The sequence below is a fragment of the Globicephala melas genome, chromosome 1 (assembly GCF_963455315.2).
Source record: "Globicephala melas chromosome 1, mGloMel1.2, whole genome shotgun sequence".
In the NCBI taxonomy this organism is placed as follows: Eukaryota; Metazoa; Chordata; class Mammalia; order Artiodactyla; family Delphinidae; genus Globicephala; species Globicephala melas.
In genome coordinates, this window is record NC_083314.1 from 60,904,307 (window position 1) to 60,921,859 (window position 17,553).

The following is a 17,553-nucleotide window of genomic DNA, read 5'->3' on the forward strand; positions in this document are numbered from 1 at the left end:
AGAATATTATTTTGAAGATTTCCTAAAAGTAACTCTAGAACACAATTTTAAGACCATCTTGAAATCACTCAAATTTTTTTCTTACTTACTGCTCTTTTATGAGAAACACGGGCAATTTCAAATGGAAGGCAAGGACAAGCCAATGCTCCTTTGTTCTGGTAAATTAATTCAGACATGTGAAGACTAAAAGGCTTGGAGGTTCAATTTGGTTAAGTAGTGAAAAGTTCAATCAGCCAAACCTCTTACAGCTGAAAAAACTTAGAAGCACTCTTAGGAGTATAAACTTGTTAACCTATTTCCCCATATTTTCTGCCCAAAGCAGGTTATAAGTGTTTTTTGTTTTAAACCCCAAATAGTAATACTTGACCCTAGTGGCTGCCTACTAGGATAATTTGGATTATTTTTATATTAACAACTAGGAAAACGTTGAAGCTGATTAATTATACTAATGATTTCTAGCCCTTGCCTTATAAAAGGTCATCTTACTTGGGTCAAACGGGTGTGGCTGCAGGCAGTTTACCACGTGATTATCAGCTTCCAGAAGCATTAAATGCTCAGCAGTGTGACGATCCCAGATGAAGATATGGCCACAGTCAGAACCACTCATTACAAAGTTAGCACCCCAGAAATTGGCTTCTTTTATCTAAGGGTTAAAAAAAAGGAAATGATAAGAGAATTCAAATCAAAGTTATTAAAAAAGAATTATTCTATTCTCAAGTTAAAACAGTTAATTGGCTCAGAAAATAAAAAATTGAAGAGAGCCTTTGTCTTCTAGTGTATTGAAATCATGATAGAGATTTATCAGCAGGGATAAAGTGGCAGTAAGTAATGAAAAGTCCCCCATGAAGATAGGGATTTGCTTTGTTCAATGCTATATTTATAGTGCCTGAAACAGTACTTGGCACACAGTAGGTGCTGAGTTAATAACTGCTAAATGAATGAATGGGATTTCTGCGTTTTGAACAGTATAATGGAAACATATATATATGTTATTGAACTTTCCAAAAACGGTTCCATTTCAGATTTTACAAGATAATAAAAACAATTCATAGAAAAAAATGAATTGTTCCCTCCTGTATCTTGCTTTATGCCAAAAGAACAAAAAGTACCAATCTTTTTATTAGCTATTAGAAGCTCTCACAATCAAGAAGGAAAGATATAAATACATATTTACTTTTATGAAGCAATGAGACAAAGGATATGTTAGAATGGTTATGATGGAATTTTTCAGCAGATGCACATGAATGAACCATCAAAGATCTTTCTTTGTACTTCATATCAGAATTTTTGAAATCATTTTAAGTGCAGCTGCTACTTTGCTATTTTTGGCAAAGCAAAGGAGGGGAGGAATTTTTTTGTTACTTGGAATACTTTTATATTTACTTGTCTTCTTTTTTTTTTCCATTCCTGTCCCTAATTATTTTCATTCAAAATTTTAACCAGCAAAATGCAAGAAATATAAATTGGTTACTTCTATCAATAATGAGTATGCTTTCCAGAATGATTAAATTATTACTACCAATGATATCTATAGAGACAGCTAATTGTTTCCCCATCCCAAAGTTACTTTTTGCCTTGACTCTAAAGAAAGCAGATTAAAACCGATTCTGTAGATACTTTTTGATAACTCAATGAATATATGAGAACACTTTCTAGATATAAATGGTTCGGAGTAACAGTTATGTTAATCATCTCACAAGATTCTCTTAGTAAACAGTTAATATTGCATTGGGTATATAGACTTCTGGGTTATAAAAACTTGAAAAGATCTTAGAGATCATCTGGTCTATTCTTATTTCATAGATGAGGAAATTATAGTCTAGAAAGACAAGGTGACTAAAACAAATCTTTACTTGTCAATCTTTAAAAGAGTTATCATTAATATGACTATATTTTGCAAGGAACCTGGATTTCATGTATCCAAATCTTTCTCTCCAAAACCAACAAAGGGCACTAATATGAACTAAAAAAATCTACTAGGAAAGTAGACAAGTGTGAGAGAGCAAAAAAGAAGCAGTGGGGACTTCCCTGGTGGCGCAGTGGTTGAGAGTCCGCCTGCCGATGCAGGGGACACGGGTTCGTGCCCTGGTCCGGGAAGATCCCACATGCCGTGGAGCGGCTGGGCCCGTGAGCCATGGCCGCTGAGCCTGCGTATCCGGAGCCTGTGCTCCACAACGGGAGAGGCCACAACAGTGAGAGGCCCGCAAACCGCAAAAAAAAAGAAGCAATGGTTACTTGTACAAGCTAAAATTTTTAAAATTCTACAATAGTTCCTCAGTAGGGTAGAGTTTTCTTATAAAAAATGATGGTCTTTCACAATATATTATAGGACGAAAAGAACTATGTTTGGGTAAAGAGATGACTGTGAAGGTGCAATAATATATTGGAATCACACTAGCATATAAGAAAATAATCATTATGGAAAAAAATTCATATTACAAAATTGCAGTTCTTCCAAAGAATGTCATGAGTATATGGTACCATTGTCCTGGAGTTGCGATGGCCCTTATAAACCATCTTTACTAGTGGCCTTCGAATGTTCAAGGTATCCAATTCCTCCATTTCTTTTCTTTCTTTTCTCCGCCTGAAGAACTCCTGAATTCGGGCAACAGCAGAGCGTCTATAAATTACATATTATAAGAAAAAACAGAAATAAGTAAAAAACATTCACAGGCCACTACAGAATGAAAATGAGCAACATTAAAATACAGTAAAGTCTAGAAAACATTTAAACTAAACATTATGTCAATAAGGCATCCCCAACCAAAAGCATAAAGAGGCAGACACAACAGTGAGACTACATCAGACTAGTTGAGTTACTAAAACAAAATGTTTTAGTTAAGAGATCACTTAGAAATTTGGTACTGGTTGAGAGAGTAAAGGAAGTAGCATGCGGCACACTTTTTAAATGGCTGTTTTATAAAAACATAATACAGACAAAATTAATATGCAATTTACTACAAATAAAACAAAACCTATTCAATATTATTTGTCCTCTCCATATTAGGAAATGTAAAGGCATAAAGAGAAACCAGAAGAAGAAACTAAGGTTAACATATAATTTCAGTGGATAAACTTATGTTTTGAGATTTTGTTTAAAGATATTTGTTCTCAGCAAAGAACAGACTAGTCAAGAAAAACAATATTAATATACATGAATAAAACAAGGACCTTCAAATAGAATCTATTCTATATGAACTCCATATTAGAGTACAGATTTGGAGCTAATGAGGCTGACTTTACTCTCCTAAGAACTGAGTTGGCCACAAAACTAGAGAATAAAGAACAATGGACTCTTTAAGACTGATTTAATTATTAGAAGGAACTTTTCCTAACACATGTTAATGAATAACTTTGTTAGTTTGAACTTCTTATTTAAAACATTATATTTTGCCGTATAATAGACCAAAAATCCAAAATATATAAAGTGTCTACAAATCAGTATGAAAAATGAACACTATAATAGAAAAAGAGTAAAGAACATGAATAGGGAAATTATAGAAGAAACAGACTTAATAAATATACAAAAGGATGCCCAGCCTCACGAATATTAAGATAAAAATAAAAACAAATTGATCTTTTTGTATGTCTATCAGATTAAAAATTTTTTTACATCTATCAGAGTGGCAAGAATACAGGAAAATAGGCACTGCTGGTAGGAGTTTGAAAGTTTTATATATAAAAAAGTGCACTCTTCTGTTGTAAACTTTTGACTGAAGTAGAACACATATTCAGGAAGGTATAAAATCATAAATGTGCAGCTCAGTGCATTTTTGCAAAATAGCCCCATGTAACCAGTACCAGTATGAGAGAGAGAGGATAAACAGAATTCCAGGAGAGAGAGAGGATAAATAGAATTCCAGGAGTCTCTCTATGCTCCATTCCCGTTATTACGTTCCCCTTATAGGAAACCACTATTCTGACTCCTAACATGATGGATTAATTTTGCCTGTTTGTGAACATTAACTAAATGGAATCATACAAAATATATTTTGTGTCTAGCTTCTTTACCTCAATATTACATTTGTAAGAGTCATCCATGTTGTTGAATTTCGCTATAGTTCATTCATCTTCTTTGCTGTAGAGTACTACTTTGTATAAATACATTATAATTTACTTTTTCCATTCAACTGTTGGTGAACATTGGGTTGTTTACAGGTTTTGATTACTGAAATAGTGCTTTGGCGAACATATGTACATATTTCTGTTGAGTATATATCCAGGAGTGGAATTGCTGGACCACAGTATGTGCGTATGGTCAGCTTTAACAGATACTCCCAAACAATTTTCCAGAGTGGTTACAGCAATTTATAATTCCACTGGCAATATATTAGTGTTCCAGTACAATATATTTTTGAGGAGAAATTAAATAATATCCATTAAAATTTAAAACATATATTTGCTTTGATGTAGCAATTTCATCTTTTAAAAATATATGCTGTAGAAAAACAAATATGCAAATATATATATGTATACACACAATATATACAGACACACACACACACACATATATATTCACTGCAGTACTTTGAGAAACACTGAAAATAATCTAAATGTCTTATACACAGAAAGGATAGGTTAAATAAATTACGGTACATCCATATATTGGAATACTTATGCCACCATTAAAAACAATAAGAAAGATCCATAAGCAAGAACATGAAAAATGTCAGCATTATCCTGCTGAATCTACAACATAGGTTAAAAAATAATTCATAGGGGAAAAATTTATATATATACATAGAAAGAGTCTAGAAAACCAGACACTTAATTGTTAATAACACTTTCTAAAACAATTACATAACCATTATGTAGTCTTATAATAAAAAGGTATTTTCTTTTTCATAAAATGGTATCATAAATTCTATAGGCTTATTTAAAAAGTGTTTAAAAAACTTTATCCTATGCTATATATATGTTAAAAAAAAACAGGGTCTGAAATTTTAAGTTAGATATCGTTAGAAACTACCACACAGAAAGCTGACATGTTTAGGTTACTCTGATTATCTCTTTCTGATTGGGAAGTGATAAATGGGAAGGGCTGAGAGCTCAAATGTTCTCAAAAGAAACATAATTAATATGATTGAAACTCTCTTTTTTCTAAAGTGGAAGAGAAAAGGACACTCAATCAGTTAAAAGTATGTGATTAACAAGAAACCAATAAAGAAAAAAACTCTTGCTACGAAAGAGTATCTAGAAACTAACACAACATTGTAAATCAACTATACTTCTATAAAATAAATTTAAAAAAAAAAGAGTATCAGGTAGTAGAGGAAATAGAAATAATCCTGCTGATAAACTGAAGGCCTTGGGAGCTATAAATGGAAAAAGAAACTATATGACAAATTAAGAATTAGACAAAAGCTCAAATCATTTAAAACAAGGTATGTGGGCAAAATTAAAGTTGAATGAGTAATGAGATGATAGTAATTAAGAATTGATGGTACCAAATCATAAGTGTTCATTTCACTTAAAAGTTTGCTGTAGAATATGGTCTAATTTACTGCTTAATGTTTGTTTGGCTTAATCCTGATAAAGAATAATTTTGAAAAATAGATCTCAAGTTATGTAGTCTGTATTGTACAGTTTAGATAAAAGATTAGGGCACCTACCACTATCTCGCTATAGGAAAATGATCTAAAACAGAAAAAAAAGCTTCAAGTACACACATTTCAAATTAGATGATAAAAAGTGACAGTAAATGTCAGGTAATGTCCAACACAGCAAACAGTTCTAAAAGAGATGAATAAACTTAGAATAAATACATTGAGGGGAATTCCCTGGCAGTCCACTGGTTAGGACTCGGCACTTTCACTGCCAAGGGCCTGGGTTCAATCCCTGGTCAGGGAACTAATATCCCTCTGGCTGTGTGGCCAAAAAAAAAAAAAATTAACACACTGAAACCACTTTCCTAGAGGATATTTCATAAGAAACACCAAAAGAATATAAGATGTTGAAAATAATAAATTTTTAATTTATTACTTTGCAAATTTAATAAAATTAAAATGATACATACATATGAAGAACACCAATCAGCAAATAACTATTTATTAAAAGCCTACTATTTGCAAAGTTGTTTTTGAGATTATTAGTTATGAGTTCTTTTATATATATATATGATAGCTTATGTTAACTTGGCATGCAATTTAAAATTCATAAAAGATAATATAAAGTTCAGTAAGCATGGAAAATTTCAGAAGTAAACAATAAATAAAGAGTATACATTCCAACCCAATGGAGGAAAAAAAATGAAAAAAGCAAAACAACGACAGCAAAAAGATAAAAATCTTAATCCTAAAAAAGACAGGAAAGTTAAAAAAAATTAGGTAAAACAGGATAATCAGAAGTAAAAAGTTGGAAACAAGTCCAAAAGTAGCCATGATAATAATAAAGAGACTAAATTCACCAATGGAGAAAAATGAGATTGTCTCAGGCATACCTAAAGTATTATGACAAGGAAAGATTTCAGGGAAAAAGGATATTGTGCAAATACTAATCAAATGAAAGGTGGCATAGCTATAGTAACATCAGACAAAACAGACTAAGATAAAAAGTAGCATTAAAGGTAGAGAGGATTACTACATATATAATAAGTTCAGTTTACCAGGAAGATATAACAATTTAACATATATGCATACAATAAAAAGCCTCAAACTGCATTAAAAAAGAAAATGACAGAACTACAAGGAGAATTAGATACATACACCATTTTAATGATTTCAATATCTCTCTCTCACTATTTTATAAGTCAAGCTAGCAAAAAATAGGGATAATATGAACAGCACAATTAGTCTTAATTGAATGGTCACATATAAAACTCTACATTAAAAATTAAAGTCATATGCTTTTCAAGCACACAAGGCACATTTACAAATTTATCATGTACAAGGCCACAAAGCCACTTTCTACAAATTTCAAAGTATGCGTCTAAACCAACCATGTTCTCTGACCACAAATTAGATGTTAATGAAAAAAAGCTGAATGTATACAACTAAAGAAGTTAGAAAAAGTACCACAAAGGAATCTCAAATAATATACAAGGAAGGAAATAATAAAGAGAGAAGAAAAGTAGAAGTATAAAACAAAGGGGTTAACAAATATGAAAGAAATCAACAAAGCCAAAAGTTGTTTCTTTTTCTTTTTTTTTTTCTTTTTTTGGCTGTGCCACATGGCTTGCCAGATCTTAGTTCCCTGACCAGGATAATGGAGAAAAAATTAAGAGGGTTCAAAGAAATAATGTTATGAATAAAAAGGTAGCTATAACTAAAGACACAGCAGGAATTAAGACGACAATAAAAATACTATAATAAATTTGAAAAGTTAGATGAATCGACAAATTGAAAAATATCACCTAAAACTGACTAAAGAAGAGAGAGTTGAAATAGTCCTGTAATTATTAAAGAATCAAAATAATACTTAAAAAACATACCCCAAAGAAAATACCAGTTCCAGATAATTTTATAAGTAGGGTCTAGTAAATTTTCAAAGAAAAGATCATTCCAATCTTATACAAACTCTGCCAGAGAAAAGAAAAAGAGGAAATATTCTTCTACTCATTCTCTGAGGCTACTGTAACTATTTACCAAAAAAAGGGTCATGAGACTATAAGAAAGGAAATTCAGTCAGAATATAGATGCAAAAGTCCTCACAAAATATTAGCAAACTAAATCCAACAACATGTCCAAAAGATAATCTATCATGACCAAGTTAGATTTATCTCAGGAGTATAAAGATTGTTAAATCTGCTTCCACATGCAAGGAGCTTGAAGGTTCCCACTTCGAAGCTAATAAGTAAAAGCTGAATGGACTGAAAAATCAACAACTCTTCTTGGATCCCTAAGAGAGGGGAGGACACCAGGCATCACAGAACTCCAGAATGCGTCCCCTCCCCCCCACATCACCACATTACTAAAGGCCTATGTACCACAGTTCCTATTACCTAGTACAACATATACAGTTATGGAAAAAAATTACAAGGCATAACAAAAGGCAAAAAACAATCTGAAGAGACAGCATCAGAACCAGATATGGCAGGGATGTTGGAACTCTCAGACCAGGAATTTATTTATTTTATATATATATTTTTTAACATCTTTATTGGAGTATAATTGCTTTACAATGGTGTGTTGGTTTTTGCTTTATAACAAAGTTAATCAGCTATACATATACATATATCCTCACATCTCCTCCCTCTTGCGACAGACCAGGAATTTAAAACAACTATGATTCGGGACTTCCCTGGCGGTCCAGTGGTTAAGACTCTGCACTTCCCATGCAGGGGGCGTGGGTTTGATCCCTGGTTGGGGAACTGGGATCCCACATGCTGCACCACATGGCCAAAAAAAAAAAAAAAGATCCTTCCTGCCATCAGCATCCTCAGACCTCCTCTGTCCTCCAGACTACTGCAACAGCTCTGAAAGCTTCCTGACCTCTCCCAACGCCAGCCAGCTTATAAAGCCTCCTCCCCCAGCAACTGGGGAATTTGTCTTCAGGGCTCTCATTCCCCTTTAAAAGAATAAAAAAATATATAAAACAACTATGATTAATATGCCAAGGGCTCTCTAACTGTTAAAGTAGACAGCATGCAAGAATAGATGGGCAATGTAAGCAGAGAGATGAAAATCCTAAGAAAGAAACAAAAAGAAATGCAAGAGATCAAAAACACTGGAACAGAAACAAAGACTACCTTTGACGGGCTTATTAGTAGACCGGACATGGCTGAGAAAAGAATCTTTGAGCTAAAGGCTATATCAACAGAATCCTTTAAAACCAAAAAGCAAAGAGAGCAAAGATTGAAAAAAACAAACAGAATATCCAAGGACTGTGGGATAACTATCAATACAATAAGTGTAACATAGATATAATGGGAATATCACAGTGAGAAGAAAGGAACAGAAGAAATATTTGAAACAATAATGACTGAGAATTTCCCCAAATTAATGTGAGACACTGAACCACAGATCCAGGAAGCTCAGAGAACACCTTGCAAGATAAATGCCAAAAAAGAACTATACTTTGGCATATCACTTTCAAAATATGAAAATCAAAGATAAAGAAAAAAATCCTGAAAGAAGTCTGAGGAAAAAAAAAATCATACCTATAAAGGAACAAAGATAAGAATCACATCCTACTTCTCCTCAGAAACCATGAAACAAAAAGAGAACAGAGTGAAATAATCAAAGTGTTGAGAGAAAAAAACAAGACAAAACCACCAACCTAGAATTCTGTACACTGGAAAATTATCCTTCTAAAGTGAATGAGAATAAAGTCTTTCTCAAACAAGAACTGAAGAAATTTGTTGCCAGTAGACTTGCCTTGCAAGAGAAGTTCTTTAGAGAGAAGGAAAATAATAAAGGTCAGAAACATGAACTGACATAAACAACAGGAGGGCATCAAAGAAGGAAAGAGTGAAGGTAAAATAAAAACTTCTACTTTTCTTATTCTAACAAATAACACTTTGTTCAAAATAATAATAGCAACAAGCATTCCATTATCTATGTGCATATATATATATGTGCTTATGTATGCTTACATTAAAGTGAAATGAATTACAGCAATGACACAAGGCACAGAAAGAAGGAACTAGGATTTTGTTATTATAAGGTACTCACACTACCTGTGAAGCGGTATAGTGTTATTTGAATTAGCTGTAAATTTATATTGCAAACTCTAGGACAACCACTAAAAAGTAAAAAAAGAAGTACAAATGCTATGCTAAGAAAGGAGAGAAAATGGAATCATATAAAATGCTGAATTAAAACCACAAAAGGTGACCTTCGAGATGGCGGAAGATTACAACATGGAGATCACCTTCCTCCCCACAAATACATCAAAAATACATCTACATGTGGAACAACTCCTACAGAACACCTACTGAAAGCTGGTAGAAGACATCAGACCTCCCAAAAGGCAAGAAAGTCCCCACGCACCTGCGTAGGGCAAAAGAAAAAAGAATAAACAGAGACAAAAGAATAGGGACGGGACCTGCACCAGTGGGAGGGAGCCGTGAAGGAGGAAAGGTTTCCACACAATAGGAAGCCCCTTTGCGGGCTGAGACTGCGGGTGGCGGAGCGGGGAAGCTTCGGCGCCACGGAGGAGAGCGCAGCCACCGGGGTGCGGAGGGCAAAGCGGAGAGATCCCCGCACAGAGGACTGGTGCTGACCAGCACTCACCACCCCGAGAAGTTGTCTGCTCCCTGCGCTGGGGCGGGTGGGGGCTGGGAGCTGAGGCTCCGGCTTCGGTTGGAGCACCGGGAGAGGACTGGGGTTGGCGGTGTGAACAAAGCCTGAAGGGGGCTAGGGCGCCACGGCTAGCCGGGAGGAAGTCCGGGAAAAAGACTGGAACTGCCTAAGACGCAAGAGACCATTGTTTCGGGGTCTGTGAGGAGAGGGCATTCAGAGCACTGCCTAAACGAGCTCCACAGACGGGCGCGAGCCGCAGTTATCAGCGTGGACACAGGGACGGGCATGAGACGCTAAGATCCCTGTGTGCAAGCACAGGTCACTATCCACACCTCCACTCCCGGGAGCCTGTGCAGCCCCCCACTGCCAGGGTCCCATGATCCAGGGCCAACTTCCCCAGGAAAACACACAGCGCACCTCAGGCTGTTGCAACGTCACACCAGCCTCTGCTGCCCCAGGCTCGCCCCTCCCTTCCCTGCCTGAGGTGAGCCTGAGCTCCCTAATCAGCTGCTACTTTAACCCTGTACCTATCTGAGCGAATAAAAGACACGCTCAGGCAACCTATAAACAGAGGCAGGGCCAATCCAAAGCTGAACTCCAGGAGCTATGTGAACAAATAAGAGAAAGGGAAACCTCTCCCAGCAGCCTCAGGAGCAGCGGATTAAATCTCCACAATCAACTTGATGTACCCTGCATCTCTGGAATAGCTGAATAGGCAAAGAATCATCCCAAAATTGAGGTGGTGGACTTTGGGAGCAATGATAAATATATTTTTTTGCTTTTTCTCTTTTTGTGAGTGTGTTTGTGTATGCTTCTGTGTGTGATTTTGTCTGCGTAGCTTTGCTTTTACCATTTGTCCTGGGGTCTGTCGTTTTTTTTTTTAGCATAGTTTTTAGAGCTTGTTATCAGTGGTGGATTTGTTTTTTGGCTTGGTTGTTCTCTTCTTTCTTTTTTTTCTTACTTTTTAATATGTTTTTATTTTCAATAATTATATTTTATTTTAATAACTTTATTTTATTCTTTTTCTTTCTTTCTTTCTCTCTCTCTCTCTCTTTCTTTCTCCCTTTTCTTCTGAGCCATGTGGCTGACACGGTCTTGGTGCTCCGGCCGGGTGTCAGGCCTGTGCCTCTGAGGTGGGAGAACTGAGTTCAGGACATTGGTCCACCTGAGGCCTCCGAGCTCCATGTAATATCAAATGGCGAAAGCTTTCCAAGTGATCCCCATCTCAATGCTAAGACCCAGCTCCACTCAACGACCAGCGAGTTACAGTGCTGGACACCCTATGCCAAACAACTAGCAAGACAGGAACACAACTCCACACATTAGCAGAGAGAATGCCTAAAATCATAATAAGGTCACAGACACCACAAAACATATGACTGGACACAGACCTGCCCACCAGAAAGACAAGATCCAGCCTCATCCACCAGAACACAGGCACTAGTACCCTCCACCAGGAAGCCTACACAACCCACTGAACCAACCTTAGCCACTGGGGGCAGACACCAAAAACAACAGGAACTACGAAACTATAGCCTGCGAAAAGGAGACACCAAACACAGTAAGTTAAGCAAAATGAGAAGACAGAGAAACAAACAGCAGATGAAGGAGCAAGGTAAAAACCCACCAGACCTAACAAATGAAAAGGAAATAGGCAGTCTACATAAAAAAGAATTCAGAGTAATGACAGTAAAGATGAGCCAAAATCTTGGAAACAGAATGGAGAAAATATAAGAAATGTTTAACAAGGACCTAGACGAACTAAAGGGCAAACAAACAATGATGAAAAATACAATAAATGAAATTAAAAATTCTCTAGAAGGAATCAATAGCAGAATAACTGAGGCAGAAGAATGGTTAAGGGACCTGGAAGATAAGACACTGGAAATAACTACTGCAGAGCAGAATAAAGAAAAAAGAATGCAAAGAATTGAGGACAGTCTCAGAGACCTATGGGCCAACATTAAACGCACCAATATTCGAATTACAGGGGTCCCAGAAGAAGAAGAGAAAAAGAAAGGGACTGAAAAAATACTTGAAGAGATTATAGTTGAAAACTTTCCTAATATGGGAAAGGAAACAGCTAATCAAGTCCAGGAAGCACAGAGAGTCCCATACAGGATAAATCCAAGGAGAAACATGACAAGACACATATTAATCAAACTATCAAAAATTAAATACAAAGAAAAAATATAAAAAGCAGCAAGGGAAAAATAACATACAAGGGAATCCCCATAAGGTTAACAGCTGATCTTTCAGCAGAAACTCTGCAAGCCAGAAGGGAGTGGCAGGACATATGTAAAGTGAAGAAAGGGAAAAACCTACAACCAAGATTACTCTACCTGGCAAGGATCTCATTCAGATTCGAAAGAGGAATTAAAACCTTTACAGACAAGCAAAAGCTAAGAGAATTCAGCACCACCAAACCAGCTTTACAACAAATGCTAAAGGAAATTCTCTAGGCAGGAAACATAAGAGAAGGAAAAGACCTACAATAACAAAGCCAAAACAATTAAGAAAATGGTAATAGGAACATACATATCGATAATTACCTTAAATGTAAATGGATTAAATGCTCCAACCAAAAGACACAGACTGGCTGAATGAATACAAAATCAAGACCCATATATATACTGTCTACAAGAGACCCACTTCAGACCTAGGGGCACATACAGACTGAAAGTGAGGGGATGGAAAAAGATATTCAACACAAACGGAAATCAAAAGAAAGCTGAAGTCGCAATTCTCATGTCAGACAAAATAGACTTTAAAATAAAGACTATTAGAAGAGACAAAGAAGGACACTACATAATGATTAAGGGATCGATCCAAGAAGAAGATACAACAATTGTAAATATTTATGCACCCAACATAGGAGCACCTCAGTACATAAGGCAAATGCTAACAGCCATAAAAGGGGAAATCAACAGTAACAAAATCATACTAGGGGACTTTAGCACCCCACTTTCACCAATGGACAGATCATCCAAAACGAAAATAAACAAGGAAACACAAGCTTTAACTGATATATTAAACAAGATAAACTTAATTGATATTTATAGGACATTCCATTGAAAAATAACAGAACACACTTTCTTCTCAAGTAGCCATGGAACATTCTCCAGGATAGATCATATCTTGGGTCACAAATCAAGCCTTGGTAAATTTAAGAAAACTGAAATCGTACGAAGTATCTTTTCCGACCACAACGCTATGAGACTAGGTATCAATTACAGGAAAAAATCTGTAAAACATGCAAACAGATGGAGGCTAAACAATACGCTACTTAATAACCAAGAGATCAGTAAAGAAATCAAAGAGGAAACCAAAAAATACCTAGAAACAAATGACAATGAAAACACGACGACCCCAAACCTATGGGATGCAGCAAAAGCAGTTCTAAGAGGGAAGTTTATAGCAATATAATCTTACTTTAAGAAACAAGAAACATCTCAAATAAACAACCTAACCTTACACCTAAAGCAATCAGAGAGAGAACAAAAAACCCCCAAAGTTAGCAGAAGGAAAGAAATCATAAAGATTGCCTTACACCTAAAGCAATCAGAGAGAGAACAAAAAACCCCCAAAGTTAGCAGAAGGAAAGAAATCATAAAGGAAAGAAATCATAAAGATCGGATCAGAAATAAATGAAGGAAACAATAGCAAAGATCAATAAAACTAAAAGCTGGTTCTTTTAGAAGATAAGCGAAAATGATAAACCATCAGCCAGACTCATCAAGAAAAAAAGAGAGAAGACTCAAATCAATAGAATTAGAAATGAAAAAGGAGAAGTAACAACTAACACTGCAGAAATACAAAGGAGCATGAGAGATTACTACAAGCAACTCTATGTCAATAAACGGACAACCTGGAAGAAATGGTCGAATTCTTAGAAAAGCACAACCTACTGAGACTGACCCAGGAAGAAATAGAAAATATAAACAGACCAATCACAAGCACTGAAATTGAGACTGTGATTAAAAATCTTCCAACAAACAAAAGTCCAGGACCAGATGGCTTCACAGGTGAATTGTATCAAACATTTAGAGAAGAGCTAACACCTATCCTTCTCAAACTCTTCCAAAATATAGCAGAGGGAGGAACACTCCCATACTCATTCTACAAGACCACCATCACCCTGATACCAAAACCAGACAAAGATGTCACAAAGAAAGAAAACTACAAGCCAATATCACTGATGAACATAGATGCAAAAATCCTCAACAAAATACTAGCAAACAGAATCCAACAGCACATTAAAAGGATCATACACCATGATCAAGTGGGGTTTATCCCAGGAATGCAAGGATTCTTCAATATATACAAATCAATCAATGTGATACACCATATTAACAAATTGAAGAATAAAATCCATATGATCATCTCGATAGATGCAGAAAAAGCTTTCAACAAAATTCAACACCCATTTATGATAAAAACCTTTCGAAAGTAGACACAGAGGGAACTTATCTCAACATAATGAAGGCCATATATGACAAACCCACAGCAAACACTGTTCTCAATGGTGAAAAACTGAAAACATTTCCACTAAGATCAGGAACAAGACAAGGTTGCACACTCTCACCACTATTACTCAAGATAGTTTTGGAAGTTTTCCCACAGCAATCAGAGAAGAAAAAGAAATAAAAGGAATCCAAATCAGAAAAGAAGTAAAGCTGTCACTGTTTGCAGATGACATGATACTATACATACAGAATCCTAAAGATGCTACCAGAAAACTACTAGAGCTAATCAATGAATTTGGTAAAGTAGCAGGATACAAAATTAATGCACAGAAATCTCTTGCATTCCTAGACACTAATGATGAAAAATCTGAAAGAGAAATTAAGGAAACATTCCCATTTACCACTGAAACATAAAGAATAAAATACCTAGGAGTAAACCTATCTAAAGAGACAAAAGACCTGTATGCAGAAAACTATAAGACACTGATGAAAGAAATTAAAGATGATACAAACAGATGGAGAGATATACCATGTTTTTGGATTGGAAGAATCAACATTGTGAAAATGACTATACTACCCAAAGCAGCGTACAGATTCAATGCAATCCCTATCAAATTCAGTGGCATTTTCCACAGAACAATAACAAAAAATTTCACAATTTGTATGGAAACACAAAAGACCCTGAATAGCCAAAGCAATCTTGAGAAAGAAAAATACAGCTGGAGGAATCAGGCTCCCTGACCTCAGACTGTACTACAAAGTTACAGTAATCAAGACAGTATGGTACTGGCACAAAAACAGAAATATAGCTCAATGGAGCAGGATAGAAAGCCCAGAGATAAACCCACTCACATATGGTCACCTTATGTTTGATAAAGGAGGCAAGAATACACAATGGACAAAAGACAGCCTCTTCAATAAGTGGTGCTGGGAAAACTGGACAGCTACATGTAAAAGAATGAAATTAGAACACTCCCTAACACCATACACAAAAATAAACTCAATATGGATTAAAGACCTAAATGTAAGGCCAGAAACTATAAAACTCTTAGAGGAAAACATAGGCAGAACACTCTATGACATACATCACAGCAAGATCCTTTTTGACCCACCTCCTAGAGAAATGGAAATAAAAACAAAAATAAACAAATGGGACCTAATGAAACTTAAAAGCTTTTGCACAGCAAAGGAAACCATAAACAAGATGAAAAGACAACCCTCAGAACAGGAGAAAATATTTGCAAAGGAAGAAACAGACAAAGGATTAATCTCCAAAATTTACAAGCAGCTCATGCAGCTCAATATCAAAAAAACAAACAACCCAATCCAAAAATGGGCTGAAGACCTAAATAGACATTTCTCCAAAGAAGATATACAGATTGTCAACAAACACAGGAAAGAATACTCAATGTCACTACTCATTAGAGAAATGCAAATCAAAACTACATTGAGATATTACCTCACACCAGTCAGAATGGCCATCATCAAAAATTCTACAAACAATAAATGCTGGAGAGGGTGTGGAGAAAAGGAACCTTCTTGCACTGCTGGTGGGAATATACATTGATACAGCCACTATGGAGAACAGTATGGAGGTTCCTTAAATAACTAAAAATAGAACTACCATATGACCCAGGAATCCCACTACTGGGCATATACCATGAGAAAACCATAATTGAGAAAGAGTCATGTACCACAGTGTTCATTGCAGCTCTATTTACAATAGCCAGGACATGGAAGCAACCTAAGTGTCCATCAACAGATGAATGGATAAAGAAGATATGGCACATATATACAATGGAATATTATTCAGCCATAAAAAGAAATGAAATTGAGTTATTTGTAGTGTGGTGGATGGACCTAGAGTCTGTCACACAGAGTGAAGTAAATCAGAAAGAGAAAAACAAATACCGTATACTAACACATATATATGAAAGCTAAAAAGAAAAAAAATCGTTATGAAGAACGTAGGCACAGGACAGGAATAAAGACGCAGACGTAGAGAATGGACTTGAGGACACGGGGTGGGGGGGAAGGGTAAGCTGAGAAGAAGTGAGAGAGAGGCATTGACATATATATACTACCAAATGTAAAACAGATAGCTAGTGGGAAGCAGCCGCATAGCACAGGGAGATCAGCTCAGTGCTTTGTGACCACCTAGAGGGCTGGGATAGGGACTTGGGAGGGAGACGTAAGAGGGAGGAGATATGGGGATATATGTACATGTATAGCTGATTCACTTTGTTATAAAGCAGAAACTAACACACCACTGTAAAGCAGTTATACTCCAATAAAGATATTTAAAAAGAAAAAAAAAAACACAAAAGGCAAAAAAAGAGTGGAAGACCAAAATAGGAACAAACAACAAGGGCAAGAAATAGAAAACAGCAATGAATACGGTAGACATTAATCCAACTATATCAATAATCACTTTGAATGTCAATGTTCTAAATATACTAATCAAAAGACAGAGCTTGTCAGAGTGGATCAAACAATATGACCCAACTATCTGTTGTCTACAAAAAAACTCCCTTTAAATACAGACTCCCATAGAGTAAAACTAAATGAATGAAAAAATATATATACCATTCTAATACTAGTCAAAACAAAGCAGGGGTTAACTATAATTTTTTCAGAGGGAGTAGACTTCAAAGTAGGCAAAATTATCAGGGGTAAAAAAGAGCATTACATAATGATAAAGGAATCAACTCTTCATGAAGACATAACAATCCTTAATGTGCATGTCTAACTGCAGAGGGTCAAAATACGTGAGACAAAAACTGATAGAACTGCAAGGAGAAATAGGTGAATCCACTATTATAATTGGAGACAATTAGGCACTGAATATATTATACTGAACGAAAACATTTAGAGAATACGGAGAAAGACAGGCATTAAACAAACCA

At 35.7% G+C, this 17,553-nt stretch overlaps 1 protein-coding gene across 5 annotated transcripts in view; it reads right to left on the minus strand.

Annotated features, from left to right (window-relative positions):
• The window catches only part of DCAF6 (DDB1 and CUL4 associated factor 6), a 173,967-nt gene that overhangs the window by 9,490 nt on the left and 146,924 nt on the right, over positions 1–17,553 (minus strand). For all 5 annotated transcript variants that reach the window (XM_030875551.3, XM_030875554.3, XM_030875555.3 and 2 more), the window contains 2 exons: positions 2,482–2,620; positions 487–643 (listed from right to left, as the gene is read on the minus strand). In XM_030875551.3, the coding sequence (XP_030731411.1) occupies positions 487–643; positions 2,482–2,620 (296 nt within the window). The remainder of the gene's footprint in view (positions 1–486; positions 644–2,481; positions 2,621–17,553) is intronic.